The sequence below is a fragment of the Clarias gariepinus genome, chromosome 28 (genome assembly GCF_024256425.1).
Source record: "Clarias gariepinus isolate MV-2021 ecotype Netherlands chromosome 28, CGAR_prim_01v2, whole genome shotgun sequence".
NCBI lineage: Eukaryota > Metazoa > Chordata > Actinopteri > Siluriformes > Clariidae > Clarias > Clarias gariepinus.
The window spans coordinates 6,743,140-6,758,234 of NC_071127.1; the positions used below are offsets into that span (position 1 = coordinate 6,743,140).

At 37.7% G+C, this 15,095-nt stretch overlaps 1 protein-coding gene across 3 annotated transcripts; it reads left to right on the plus strand.

Annotated features, from left to right (window-relative positions):
• The first annotated feature begins 17 nt into the window (after nucleotides 1–17).
• LOC128515690 (nuclear body protein SP140-like) lies at nucleotides 18–10,644 on the plus strand. 3 transcript variants are annotated; one of them, XM_053489807.1, is made up of 17 exons: nucleotides 56–107; nucleotides 354–378; nucleotides 458–635; nucleotides 782–941; nucleotides 2,491–2,662; nucleotides 2,816–3,007; nucleotides 3,407–3,526; nucleotides 4,087–4,220; nucleotides 4,332–4,379; nucleotides 4,643–4,787; nucleotides 5,131–5,264; nucleotides 5,719–5,781; nucleotides 6,842–6,975; nucleotides 7,106–7,211; nucleotides 7,291–7,365; nucleotides 7,520–7,663; nucleotides 9,541–10,644. In XM_053489807.1, exons 4-17 carry the CDS (start codon nucleotides 798–800, stop codon nucleotides 9,619–9,621), a joined length of 1,692 nt encoding a protein of 563 aa, XP_053345782.1. In that variant the 5' UTR covers nucleotides 56–107; nucleotides 354–378; nucleotides 458–635; nucleotides 782–797; the 3' UTR covers nucleotides 9,622–10,644. The 3 variants fall into 3 exon arrangements, with proteins under 3 accessions (XP_053345781.1, XP_053345783.1, XP_053345782.1); XM_053489806.1 differs by lacking the exon at nucleotides 354–378 and having other exon boundaries at nucleotides 18–107; XM_053489808.1 differs by lacking the exon at nucleotides 354–378 and having other exon boundaries at nucleotides 55–107; nucleotides 504–635.
• The last annotated feature ends 4,451 nt before the right edge of the window (nucleotides 10,645–15,095 follow it).

The window sequence follows — 15,095 nt, forward strand, 5'->3', positions numbered from 1 at the left end:
TAAGATCTTTAATTGCTTGTGTATGTAATGCGGATAGAATGGCACGTATGGAGTAGACGGCATGTGAGAGTCTGGACCGGAATAGAAAAGAAAACAGCAGAATAATGGTAATTGTTTTTGTTTTAGGAATTTTACACCGTGATTAGTGATTGATTTTATAGTGGTTATAGGTAATAAGTCATTTGATAGTTGCAAGCAGTGATGAATAATTTGGTGACCAGTGATTGATTGTCACTGTCCAGTAAATGACCAGTCATTTTAAAGTGGTGATCAGTCATTCAGTCATTTTGCAGCAGTGATCAGGGATTATTAATTTTGCAATTTGCTTGCATCCCTTTGTCTGTGAATAACAGCTGGAAAAGTATTTATTTTTTTAAAGTGAGTATTTATGTAATACTTTTACCATATGCCCAGTGTCCACTGGATTGTTTATGTAATGATATGGCGCCATCTACAGGCGCGAGCTCCGAAGTCCTGGATCTTTTTCTGGAAATTCTTCACAGGTTTACTTTCGGTTTCGTTGCATAACTTCCGGTTTTCGGGCGGTGCGGAATAATACAGGAAGGCGGGAAACTCCTATTTCAAATTTATAATCTCCAAAAACAAACAACAAACCCCACTCAGGGACCAGGAAGGTAAAATCCGACATTTCGAAGTTTGATCTAATTTTGTTTAAGATCTAAGTGTAGATGTATTCAGTGGAGGTTGTGGCTCAGTAGCTTGCACCTTCTAGATCTGCTGTTTCATTGTGCATTTCAGTAATCCATGTTTTACTGTACAGGAAGAGCAGAGACAAGATGGATCCTTTGAATTTTCTAACTGAAGATGATCTGAAGAAGTTCTTTCACTGTAAGAAGACAGAAATGTCTTGTATGGAGGAACCGCACGTCTTCCTGACCCAGCTCCGAGACCATGACCTGGTACCTGAGGAGCTGTACAAGGTGAGAGCTGATCTTCACTGCTCATGCTGAGCCTTTACTACTGCACCCGGGATAAGCAGATTGACTGCACATTAATGTTTAAGGAGTGTTTGCTTATGACTATGGTTTGATATGATGTTAGTGTTACTGTATCTGAAAGTTGCTGTGACTTTTTCTTCTTTCTTTTTCTTCTTTCTTTTTCTTCTATATTTCTTTATAAGTTTATCTCTACACGATCAAAGCATGGAACTGGTGCTAAACAGTGTCTCACCTATAGGTGGAAGTGAATTTTCAAATTGGATCGTATAACACCATTTTTCCTAATATGTAATACTTTCTATGTCCTGATCTATGCTTCATTATTAGTAAATATGCATACACATTTATATTTTTATCAGATAACAAGAAAAATATTTGCTAAATACATTGTCATGCCCTTTTATGTAGTATATTTTTAAAATAAAATCTTTCAATCATCTTAATTGACATTTAAATATAACTTGGCCAATTTAGATTTCATATAAAAAGACCCTCAAAAAGTGCATTATTCTAAAATGTAAAACTGGTCAGATATTGCAACATGAATTTGACATGGTTACAGACACTACAGATTTTTGTTATTATTTTTTTACCAAAAACAATTTCATCACAATTTTTACAGGTCATGCTTTTAGAAGCTTACACTGATTTTAGAAATATAAATAAAATTATATTAAAGAAATAAAAGATTAATAAGAAATATGAACAATGTGCATTTAATGATTATTGTTTGAAGGGAGACAGTATAATGCTGAAAAATGGCCATATAGAAATTATCTTTCCAAAACGGCTGAAGTTAACAACTTGAAAATTTTAGAGAAGCAAGCCAGCATTCCTTAATGCATATATTACTTGCTTCCCTGATCTTGTCTTGACTTGTTATGTGTCTTGAACTTGTCTGTGTGCATGAAGTTTGCATGTTCTCCCTGTGCTTGATGGGTTTCCTCTCAGTACTGTAGTTTCCTCCCACAGTCCAAAGACATGCAGATTACGCTAATTGGCATTCCCATATATATATATATATATATATAGAGAGAGAGAGAGAGAGAGAGAGGGAGGAGCTAGGATTATATATAACAAAATATCTAATGACGCGTCCTTTCTTGATTTTTTTTTTACTACATCTACATTAAAAAACAATGCTAATAGCGTCCATAATATGCATTCAAAATATTAAGACGTGTGTGCTACTTATGCTCTATAAGAGCTGATAAAGGCTGGCGAAAAAAGGCTTCTAATATTAAATTACTGTAGAAGGTGTGTCAAAACTTTTGACTGTAATACCTGTCCACCCTTTGGATAATATACCATTACATTTAATACTTTAAGGATCATTACTTTGTTCTAGAAGTACCAGAGTATAAAAGATGGTACCAGACCAGCAACAACTGGAAATGAGAGTACAGACACAGACATATTTATTTTGGACATATCTATAATAAAAAATACACAAATGGTCCACTGTGGCGAAGAAGATCTTATAAACATCACCCCCCCCCCCCCCTCTCTCTCTCTCTCTCTCTCTCTGTAGAAGGTAATAAAGATGAAGTGTAAAGACAGAACGCAAGGTGTGTATCAGATTCTGGACTGGCTGGAGAAGGAGCGAGGACAGTGTGTGAAGCTGTTTTGGAGTTGTGTATTTAAGAATCACATCTTGCAGAAATATTCGGTTCTCCGTATGCTCCGGACCAGCCTCCAGAACGGTCAGTCATCTTATCTTAAACAAATCACATTAATTTGATTACTTAATTAAACATACAGAGTTAATGAACGCAAATCCAGTGCTTTTTAATTGCATGTTGTTCTCTTTATTGTTGAGAACATGATCTTAAAGGATGGATTGCCTCTCGTTTCAGGCTCCTACAAGGCTGATACGGAGCTCCTTGATGAGCAGAAATTAACCAAGAAGGAGAAAGACTCAATCCGGAGCAAAGAAGATAAAGAAAATGAGCAGACGAGTGGAAGAAAGAGGAAGCAAAGCACTAAAGGAACAAAGAAACCTTTCTCTAATTCCAGCCTGAAGAAACCGGCCAAGAGGCCCACATTTGGTCAGTTTCTCTTCTCGATTGTTTCATGTCTTTAAATCGGAATTAAACATTTATTTTTTTTTTAAATCCAAAGTATCCAAAATTTTGGGGCGTAAGTTAAGAAAATTATGAGTTTGTGATTATTGAATACGGCACAGGTTCCCCATGACGGTCCTGTCAAGTCTTATTCTAAGGTTTATGCAAGTTTGATGGTGACAATTACGATGTGATTTTTTGGAACATAAGAGAGTTTTCAAAGATAGAAAATAATTACTTGGCAATATATCTATTATATCTGATGTACTGTTTTAATTCTCTTGCTTATGGAGGTCTACCTGTAAACCCTTCATGTCATGCAAGGAAATATCTATAATATGCTTCTCTTTCAATATAAACGTGAAAAATCTCTCTCTTGGTCAGCCAATCCATTAAAAAAAGGAGAGACGGCAGCTATTTGGACGTTGAATTTTTATAAGACTCGACTCCCTGTTACCTGCGGTGATAAAGAAGGCACTCTGCATCGGGACAAACTGGCCGAAGGTACAACCTTTTTATGCTGTTTTATAAAATAATAATAATAATAATAATAATAATAATCAATGATAATGGTATTTAAAATGAAGAAATTTGTATTACAATTCTGTGAGCGTCAGATTTTGTTACAATTTTAAGCAAACTTAGCGAATTCTGTGCTGCTTGCCAATGTGTGAGTAATGAAGAGTGTAGGATTTTAAAGGAACTGCGTTTGGAAATATTTTACCCCTTCAAACGCAAACAGATTAAACAAATGAAAAAAGGAGAATTTTGGAGTGAGTGTGTTCATACAAGAATTACCCACACAAACGAATCACATGGTCTCTGAATCTCTATCACTCAGTATCGCAAACTGCCGAGGATTCCTAAGTCTTTAGGATTTCATTTTTAGAAGAAATTTACATGAGTATGAATGACAGAGTATGAATTACATCAGGTTTTAGAAGTGGTTTCTCAACATTAAATATAATTATTATTATTATTAACATTCTTAACTTTCTCAGTTTTAAAATTCTCAGTTCTTCAAAAAAGACATTTGTCTGTTAACATTCGTTTTGTTCCTGTAGGATCCAAGTGTATCTTGTCCGAGGGTCACTGTTTCAGCACCAGCGAATTTGAGAGGTTTGCCAGAAAGGGGTACGGCAGGACCTGGAAACAGAGCATCAGCTGCCAAAACACTCCGTTGCAGAAGCTTATAGAGGTAAAGATCATTAACGTGACTGGAAATTGGCACTTTAAAACTACAAACATTAATCTGCAGGTGGAGGTAAAGTCATTGGTTTGTCTTTTCCATTTTCTTCTTTTCTGTTAGGAGGGTCATCTACAGTCTCCAAGTGCAAAAAGACACAAGAATCAAAAGGTCATGAGAACTCTTTCGTTTCCTGTTGATTCATAATGTAGCTCGAAAAGGATTTAGTCTTTCTGTTAACTTAAAATGCCAGTCTTGTCCAGGTTTCTCCGTTAGCTATTTATTTTCTGTTAAATGATGTTGTTCCTTTATGTTGTACGCGGCACCTTGGTCCTGAACTGACTGTATATGGTTGAAATGACAATAAAAGCCTACTTGAACTTGAACTTGAAAAAAATAGAAAAAAGACTGTAATTAATTTTCTCTTTGCACAGAACCAAAGCATTCAGCTACCGACGAACAGCTCGAATGAAGTCCATGAGGAGGAAGAGGAAGAAGACAGTGATCAAGAGGAAAACTTTTCCTTACCAGTCAGCTGTGGCTCTCTCAGTGGGACTTTATACAAAGACAGGTTTGCAGGTACGTAATCAGATCCAAACGTAATCCACTTTAACACAAGAGTAGAGCGGGTAAAGGAAACAGTAGATGATAGCACTCTGCACAATGAGTAAGGAAGATGACACATACAGGGTGTGTTCTCTTATCGCCAATGACATCATACTTCTTTTATTCATGTATAGTTACAGTGTATGTTGTATAAACATCCACAAAGCATGTTAGTTCCTGTACTCACTTACGTTAGAGCAGCTACAAGCAGGTGGTCCATTGCCAGCATGTCTTTTACGCCTTTATTGAGACAAAAATTCAGCTTGTTACGTTGTGTTAATGTATTTCTAAGTGTGTTTGTGTGTTTGCGCTGCAGTGTCGGGTGGTAAAAGCATCCGCACAGAGGAGCGCTGGTTCACTCCTGAGGAGTTCGTGAAGTCAGCTTTGCCAGACGGACACTGGATGAGAGACATAGTGTGCAACGGCGAACCCCTTCAGCACCTGCTAAAGGTACAGTGCAGTCATTTAAGCTATAGCTGTGTAAAAATATAGATTGTGAGTAAGAGTAGCATTCAAACCCCATTTTTTTTTCAGTTTCAGTTTAATTTAATTACATTTTATTTGTACAGTACTTTTATAGAATGGACATTAATTTAAAAGTGTTCTGTGTTATCTGTCACCTGGAGATCGCTAGTTTGATTCCAGCGTGATGCCGTAGCCTTTCGCAGCCGGAGGGGCATGGGGAGAGCTGATTGGCTGAGTTCTCTTAAAGGGGAGGGATGGGAGGCACTTCAACATGGGCGCCCCCTAGTGACGGGGGTAAAAATTGGATACGACTAAATTAGGGAAAAAATCTGGGGGAAAAATATTTAAATTATAATATGTATTATAAAATGTATGCATTCTATATCAAAATTAAAGAATAGACCAACATTTTACAGACATTTGTGTGTTCTGTTTGCAGGAGCATATCCTGCAGGTCCATCCGCCACAGTGCAAGTGTCGACGGTGTCATCTTACCAACCCAGTGAGTCAACGAAAAACGGCAGAACATTTCCTCAGGGCATCTGTAGAGATTAGAAAGAATGGATTAGAATGAGAATGCATCACTATCACAACCCGGCAAAACACCATAAAAGAGTCAAGAGGTTTTTTGTTGTTTCATTTCAGCGTAGACAAGCTCACAGATATAAAGCTTGCAGAATAGACAGAACAAAGAACACATGCATGTCAGAGTCTGAATTAATTTCCTAAATAAAATTGTGAGCGGTTACAAACTAAAATAATAAGGGCCGTTCGAGTCAAAACGGGACTTGGGATGAAATTCCTGGTGAATAAAAGAGTAAAAGGCAAAGCGATTGAGGTTAACAGAAGACTTCAAGCACAGTACGGTGTTGAGACTCTTAGACGAAGTAAGACATTTAAAAGAAGGCCATATGTACTGTACATGAATGATGATCTCATCCGTGGTGGCTTGGAGCTCGCTGCAGGCGTTCCTGTGAACATTCACTGAATAGAGCACTTGCACAAGGAAGAGATGCATCTGTGTGTGTGAACTGTACACACAGTCGGTCACCAACACCACTTGCACGTTACAGGAACTCGGCTGGGAGTTACTGCCACATCCACCGTACTCTCCTGATCTCGCTCCAACACATTTCCACATGTTCTTGGGAGGCCAGTGTTTTAGACATGAATCAGACAGGCAGTCTGATCATGGCTCTGGTGAACTAAGAAAACTTTCTACCTTGATGATGTCCCAGCGCTAGTGAAACACGAGGATAAGTGCATTAGTGTAGCAGGGTTTATATAGAGAAATAAAGGGAGGTTTTAACTATGTTAATAGTGTATTCTGATATTCTGGACAATCAAAAGTCCCGGTTTGACTTGAACGTCCCTCCTTAGGTGTCGGAAAAGTGTAAAAAAAAATTCAGATTTAGCGTTTTATAGTTAATGTGTTCGTTTAACTCACTCTTGTACTGTTTATATAAACCAATGTACGGTATATAATCATACACACAAGGCATTTTAATCTTGTAAAGTTGTAATATGTTTTGTTTGACTCTTTTTTTTTCTCCTGTAACCAGCTGGATCATGATAACGATGATGTGTGCTTCATTTGTAACTCCAGTGAAAATCTGACACTGGTGTGCTGTGACGAATGTCCTCGAGCGTTCCACCATCAGTGTCACTTACCCGTGCTAAAGGAAGGAACCCTTGGGTGAGTGTGTGTGTGTGTGTGTGTGAGAGAGACAGAGAGATTAAGGGAGAGAGAGAAAGTTTTAATAAATGTAAACAATATGAAAAATAATAATATGTGTGTGTGTGTGTGTGTGTGTGTGTGTGTGTAGGAGCAATTGGAAGTGCACCTTTTGTGTGTTAAAGTTCAACCAAGAATTGTGGATTAGCATGACCAGTGATGATGCTTTGAACAGTTCTGTTTCTGAAAGTACTATGGTAAATCTATTCACTCAAACACACACACACACACACACAGATCTGAGTTTCTCATCATGTGTCTATATTGTTTCATCAGCACTGTGAGTACTTGCTGTTGCGTCTGTACAAGGACGACTCACTGCAAGTCTTTACTAAAAACCCCACCAAAGAAGTAAGATTTCACCTGATGTAATTGTCACATTACTTTGACAGGATGTGCACACATTGTTTGGATATTAAAGAATTGTCTCAGAATTGACTACATTGCATCATCTTGAGCCTGTGTGTGTGTGTGTGTGTGTGTGTGTGTGTGTGTGTGTGTGCAGGTGCGGGGGTACACCAGGGTGATCTCGAAGCCCATGTGGGTGGACCGGGTGAAGACCAAACTTCAGACCAAAGTGTATAAAAGAGTGGGAGAGTTTGTGGGAGACGTCAGGCTCATCTTTCAAAACTGCCACATTTTTAATGAGGTGAAACTAGAACAGAGTGTGTGCTGTACTGTGTAAGAACTTCTACAGTGCTGGTGTTTAGGGTCAGAACAGTTATGAAAGTACAAATATGGCATCGGTTCAATCTCCAGTGGAGTTTGGAAAGAGCTCTTTGTTTCGGTGTAAGCTGTAAGCACTGCCGTACACTTAGCTATGTACAGCTCAGCAAATTTTTTTATTCTTATTCGACTACTGGATATATACTACTGGATATATACAGTTTATATAGTAAATCCCCAACATACAAACAAGTTCCATTCCAGTAGCAGGTTCATAAGTCTGATTTGTTCGTAAGTCCAACAAATATTGTCCAGTTAATAGGATACTAACACAATTGTCTGTACACAGTATATTACAGTACAGTGTTCTTTACAATTATGCTGATGGTTAAATGATTCATCTTTAAATAACGAGCGATGTCTGCCATCTTTTCACCTCGCTCCATTCTTTTAATTATTTTCACATTCGTCTCGATCGTTATTGCTTGGCGCTTCTTAGCAGTTTCTTACACTTGCTTGTGGACACCCTGGGTTGGTAATGCACTTGCCGAGAATTCATGCTGCCCACATGTGACAATTTACACCGAATCTAATCGCGGATCTAACTTTTGCGATTGAATATGTGTGATGTCATATTTCTTAACGTTCACAAATCAAATGTTCGTATGTAGGGGACTTACTGTACAGCCAAAGGTTTATTTACCCCCGACCGTCACAATCACATGTACTTAAACATCGCATTCCAGATTTATGAGAGCCGCTACTCTAAAACAGCATTCCAATAGATTTTTTTTCGGGGCACGGCTGTGTGGATTTGTGAGTATTTGTGAGATCGGGCGCTGATGTCGGGATGTCCAGGAAGCTCCAGTTCCAGTGCAGGTTTGGCCATCTTAGGTCAAGTGAAGGAAAATTTAAAGGCTTTAGCATATAGAGACGTTTTGTACAGTTGTAGTGCTCAGGTGTGCACATACTCTTGGCTTTTCTTATTTGACAATACTGTACTACTGGAAATATGCAGTATACACTAAGTCCCCAACATACTAACAACTTACATTCCAAGAGCTCGTTTGTAAGTCTGATTTGTTCATAAGTCCAACAAACATTGTCTAGGTTCTAGAATTATAACACAATTTTCTGTACACGGTATATTACAATACAGCGTTTTTTTAGAATCATTACGGTGCTTGATATGATATGAGTTATTATCATGGGTCAATCAATACTGTACTATATGTAATAAAATTTTATCAGAATTGTAAAAAGGCCGAATGTTCATTTGCAAATGATGATGTTAAGAGGGGCTGTTTTTAAAAAGTCAGAGTTACAGGCAAAATGCAGGTGAAATATTCTTACACATCGTCTTTTGGTTCTTTTTAGATAATAATGTATTTATAACTAAACATATTTGAAAGTACAGATAGCAAATTATTGTTGTTCTAAATCAATTTAATTGTTGGATCATAAGATGACGCGGTGGCGTAGTGGTTAGCACTGTGGCCTCGCACCTCCAGGGTTAAGGCATCAACTCCTGATTGTCTGTGTTCATGGAGTTTGCATGTTCTCCCTATGCATGGAGGGTTTCCTCCTGGGACTCTGGTTTCCTCCAACAGTCCGAAGACATGAACTGAATGTAGACTAATAGGCATTCCCAAATTACCTGTAGTGTGTAAGTTGAGTGTGTGTGTGATCTTGTGTGCTCTGAGATCGATTGGCACCCTTTCCTGGATGTAACCTCATGGGACAGAGAGTAAACTGACTCATCCACATTTTATGATTATTATGGCAGTAGTTTAAAATAAATAAGAACTGCATACACACTACTTTTATGTCACCCACATTTCTCTCTCTCCCTCTGTGCAGGATAATGAGTTTGGGAAGTACGGAGCCAGACTAAGTGAGAGCTTTGAGCGCGAGTTCCGCACCATCTTTAAGATCCAGTAGATCCTCCTCTTTCACGGTCCTGTTTAATTAATCTCGTCATCTTTTAACACTTGTCTGTCAAACCTCTATCTCTCATAACTACATATCTGCTTACACACTTTAAGATAAATAACTGGATAATAAGCTGACTCTTTAAGATGTTAAACTTCATATTAGTCAGAAAATTTTGTCATTAACCCACAATGCTTTATGACTTAAGGCTTTTAATAATAGACCGTTTTATGAATGTAAATGCATTAGCTAGTCTTTTAATTTGTTTTCATGTTTAATTAAGAGATTATACTGTATGTGAATATTGATTATTCACTCTCCTTACTTTGGAATCTTTTATGGTGTTAAAAATATATACATTTACTTCCTTCTTACTTGCACTTTTTACAGATTTCTGTGTTGGTTTTCGGGTTTTATGCAATTATATGTACTTTTTTTTATTAATTAAATTCTGTCAGAAATTATGTTACTATAGTCTTTGATGTAAACAATATTGTCAAACTTTGCTCAGTCAGGTATTAGGTCAAATGTTTAATTTCAAGCTGGTTACTACAGTGGTGATGATGAAGTTATTTTTCAGGGTTAGCAGGGAATTCCTCATGTCACAATGAGCCTGAAGGTTCCCTCTTTCTTTTTACATTATAGAGTGCTCATTTAAATATTCTATAAATAGGATTTCAACAGGTTTTACTAAGACCCTCCTCATTAACAAACTGGCACGGGCCACATCTCAGGAACCGGATAATATATATAATTTTATTTTATTTTTTTTTTAGATTCCTGACTCAGTAAATTTCATTTCAATTTCACAGGCAGGAATCTAAAATAAATAAATATATAAATAAAAATAATATATATATAATTTTATTTTTTTAGATTCCTGCCTCATACGTATATAACTCAAATCTTCCAAAATATTACTTAATACCTGATTTGATATGACGGGTCAAGTTTTTTATTTTTACAGTACATATTGTTTGTAACAGTTGTTTTGCCTGCTGGTTATTGTGTTAAAATACAAGGTTAAATGCTGTTTGCCTTTAAATTACAGTATTCTGTCTGTTTATTTAATTATGCTTTATTTTACATTGCACATCTACTTTATTTATCTTAGTGTCTTAATATATCAAGTATTATGAAAGGGTTCAGTTTTTTTCCTTTATATATATATATATATATATATATATATATATATATATATATAAATACACACAGTGGAACCTTGGATTACGAGCATAATTCGTCCTGGAAGTGGGCTAGTGTTTCAAAACACTCGTAACCCAAATCGAATTTTCCATAAGAAATAATGGAAACTTAAATTATTTGTTCTACAGCCCCCAAATAAATACATAAAAATAATTAACACAAAATATAGAGTAAAAATAAAACAAATTTACCTGCACTTTACCTTTAAAAAAAGTAAAAATAAATCCGACGGATAAGTGTTTCCATTTATGCGCGCAGGCGCTGTGTGTGTGTGTGTGAGAGAGAATCTAAGGTAAGCTTCCCTTCTCGTCTTACACAGTTACCCTTCCTCCACTCTTTTAACACACATGTGCACACAACAGAAACACTGTTTTATCGGAAAAATGAACAAGAAATCTCTCTAATGACACTTGATTGAGCGACACACTAATGTAATCACTGCTGTAAGGTAAAAACAAAACAAATTAACTGCACTTTATCTTTGAAAAGAATCGCGACAGAGCAATGTTTCTGTGTAGAGCAGAGAGAAAGTGTGTGTGTGTATGTGAGACACGGTATCCAATGATGTGCGCACACAGACGCAAAGAGCAGGCTGAGGCTTAAACAAAGAGAGAAAGTGGATTTTTAACGTATCTAATGAGAATTGCTTTTGCTTTACACTCGCGCTGTACACACACGCATACAGACACAAAATAAAACATGTTTCACACATACACACGTGGTCACAGTGTTCTAGTAAACAGGACATGCGTACACTGATGTTAATTATACTAGTAAGAGATGAGCACTAAGACCCAGCAGGAGAGACGATTACCCACAATTCCACAGTGCAAGAGAGAGAAAAATCGTTGGCTCAGTTGTGATCACGTGACACTCGCCGTCAAAACAAAAAGCGCATTTGTGATACATGATACTCAGCGCTCGTAAACCAAGACTTGTTCGTTTTTCAAATCAACATTTATTAAAAATCTTTGCTTGTCTTGTTGAACACTCGCAAACCTCGTAACTCGCTATCCGAGGTTTCACTGTACATATACATGTATATATCTGGTACTGCACAGCAATTATAAAGAGTCTCAAAATACTCATAAAAAAGACAAAGATGTAGACTATAATACAGCTCTAAACTTTACAGCTAATTATTATTAGTAATAGTATTAATATTACTAATAGTATTTTTATTATCAATATTCAAGTATTAATATTATAGTATTATAGTAATAGTATTATTTTCAATATTATTCTCATAGCTAAAACATAAATTATAAAGTACATCCTCACTGCCCAGGATATTAGGAACACCTATATATATATATATATATATATATATATATATATATATATATTATCCAATCACTCAATCATGTGGCACTTTTGTAAGTTGCACTGGATAATAGAATCTGCCAAATGCCTAAATGTAAATGTAAATGCAATAATAATGTGGCAGCTGCACGATATGTAAAAATAAATAAATAAAAATCATGCAGATGCAGGTCAAGAACTTCAGTTAATATTAACACCAAACATCAGAATGGTGACCATTTCAATGGCTGGTTTCTGAAATTGCTGCTGGCACAGGTTGCAGTTTTATGGGTGAAGGTGCTTTGTTAATGAGAAAAGCCAGAGGAAAATGGATGGCCACAATGACAAAAGCTGACACAAAATCTGCTGTAATTCAAATAACCTCTCTTTACAACCAGAGTGAGCATAAAAGCATTTATTGTGTGAGAAGTTGGAGAGGGTTAGGGCTAGGGTTATGCAGGAGGTCCACATCATGCATCTGCAGAAGGTAAGTGACACGATCAAATCATCAGTGTATCAGAATCCATGCCATGAAGCTGTACGTACTGTACTAAATTGGATTCTTCCCCACTGGTAAGGTAGGTTTTTAACTTTTGTACTGTTTTTGAAACACAATTGGTTCATACTGTATACCAGGGGTCTTCAACTAAAATTGCTTGGGGTCTGATAAATAAACACTCCTCGCCAGCTAAGGTCTGGACAACCCAAAACAGATACTGATGCTTTAGGTGTATCCGATATATGTTTTCATATGGATAAACATGTCTTTTCGAATGTATAAACAGACCAATTTAAATCCTTTACAAATTGGATCTGATTTTAATGCTGTTCTGTTCTGTCCTTTATGTTGCTTTGGTACAAAATAATTTAATTAAACCAGTAACAATGTCTGACAAAAATATCATGAAGGAAACTGTGCAAAATGCCTTCATCTCTAAATCTGAACAGAACATGAATTAATTTAAACATTAACAACTTAAAATTTGCCAACAACTTAAAAATTAACAACTCCTTTACTATTTCCCTATCTGTAAAGGGCTTGTTATGTTTTCCTAAAATCCCCTGTATTCTCAGTGAGCATTCATGTGCTCGTTGTTGGGCGGTGAGTGAGTGAGAGAGGACCTGTGTAGATCGCTCATACTGCACTTTAAGCTCATGTATTTTCCTCTCCCTTACCTCAGACTGCTGGGGGTACGTTTCTTCAAAGTGTCAATGTTTAGCTTCGTTATGGCGTTTAATGTTCCCACTTTTGACAACCGCAACAGAGTCTGAGCAAATAACACACACAGGCCTCGTAGAGCTTGATGCAGGAAGAATGAATGCATATTTTCCCACCCATTCATCGTGGAAAACTCTTCAAATCAACTTTTCTAATTTTTTAACGTGACTTTTTTTGTTTGCGATAATCTGTCTGTGCGCTGCTCTCGCTTTCCTCTTTCCTGATGCGATTCAACAGATCATCTCGTCATCTAACCCCACCACCTGTTCATTAGACCCAATCCCTTCCACAATGCTCCAGGCCATCTCACGAGACCTCCTTCCCTTCACCACAGCCATCATCAACCATTCTATATCATCTGGTCATGTTCCTGCTGCTTTTAAGAAGGCGAGGGTTATTCCCATCCTCAAGAAACCCTGCCTGGACCCATCAGAAGTTAACAACTATTGCCCGGTATCACTGCTCTCTTTTATTTCCAAAATTCTTGAAAGATCTGTTTATAATCAAATGTCTCTTTATCTCTCACAGAACAACCTTAATAATCCCAACCAATCCGGATTCAAAGTGGCACATTCCGCAGAGACTGCCCTTCTGTCAATCACTGAGAAGCTCCATGCTGCTAGATCTGCTAAACTGTCATCTGTCCTTATCCTCCTGGGCCTGTCAGCTGCATTTGACACGGTGAACCACAAGATTCTATTATCTATTCTTACAAGCCTTGGAATTTTCTGGAACAGCGTGGCAATGGTTTGCTTCTTACCTAGAAGATAGGTCATATGAGGTAACATGGAGGGGATCTACATCTGCCCTACGTAGACTCTCTACTGGTGTCCCGCAGGGCTCAGTACTTGGTCCTCTTCTGTTCTCTCTCTATACTCGGTCTCTTGGTAATGTCATATCATCGCATGGATTTTCATACCACTGTTATGCAAATGACACCCAACTTGTTCTCTCCTTTCCTCCCTTTGGCACTCAGGTTTCCACACGGATCTCAACATATCTGGCAGACATCTCATTCTGGATGGCTGCTCATCAGCTGAAGCTCAATCTCAGTAAAACCGAACTGTTGTTTATCCCTTGTGACTCATCCCCAGGATCAGTCCCTTGTTATTTCAAGACTGGACTACTGCAACTTACTCCTGGCAGGCCTGCCTCTGCAGCTGATCCAGAATGCAGCAGCACGTCTCGTTTTTAACCTTCCCAAGTTAACCCTCCCACACCACCCCACTCCTCCGCTTCCTGCACTGGCTTCCTGTAGCTGCCCGCATCAAATTCAAAACCCTGATACTCGCCTACAAAGCTAAAAATGGCCCTGCACCCATCTACCTCTCTGCGCTAATTACACCACACACTGCACCACGTTCCCTCTGATCCTCCAGCACTGCTCGCCTCATCCTACCATCTCTCAGGAATCGAGGGCGTTCATCTAGGCTCTTTTCTGTTCTGGCACCTAGGTAGTGGAATGAACTTCCTCTAGATGTCCATACAGCAAAGACTTTGACTATCTTTAAACGACGACCCAAGACGCATCTGTTTCAGTTCCTTATTTTCAGTAAAAAAAAAAAACCTCTTCCCAGTTGTGTTGGACTAATGGCACTTAGTTATTAACCTAGTTAACCCAGTGTAAGTATGTATCCAATGATGTAAACATTAAAGCACTTTTTGTAAGTCGCTCTGGATAAAATGCCCAAATGTAAATGTAAAAGTACAGTACCAGTGTAAAATTAGACGACACCTTGTATTTATACCATCTTTC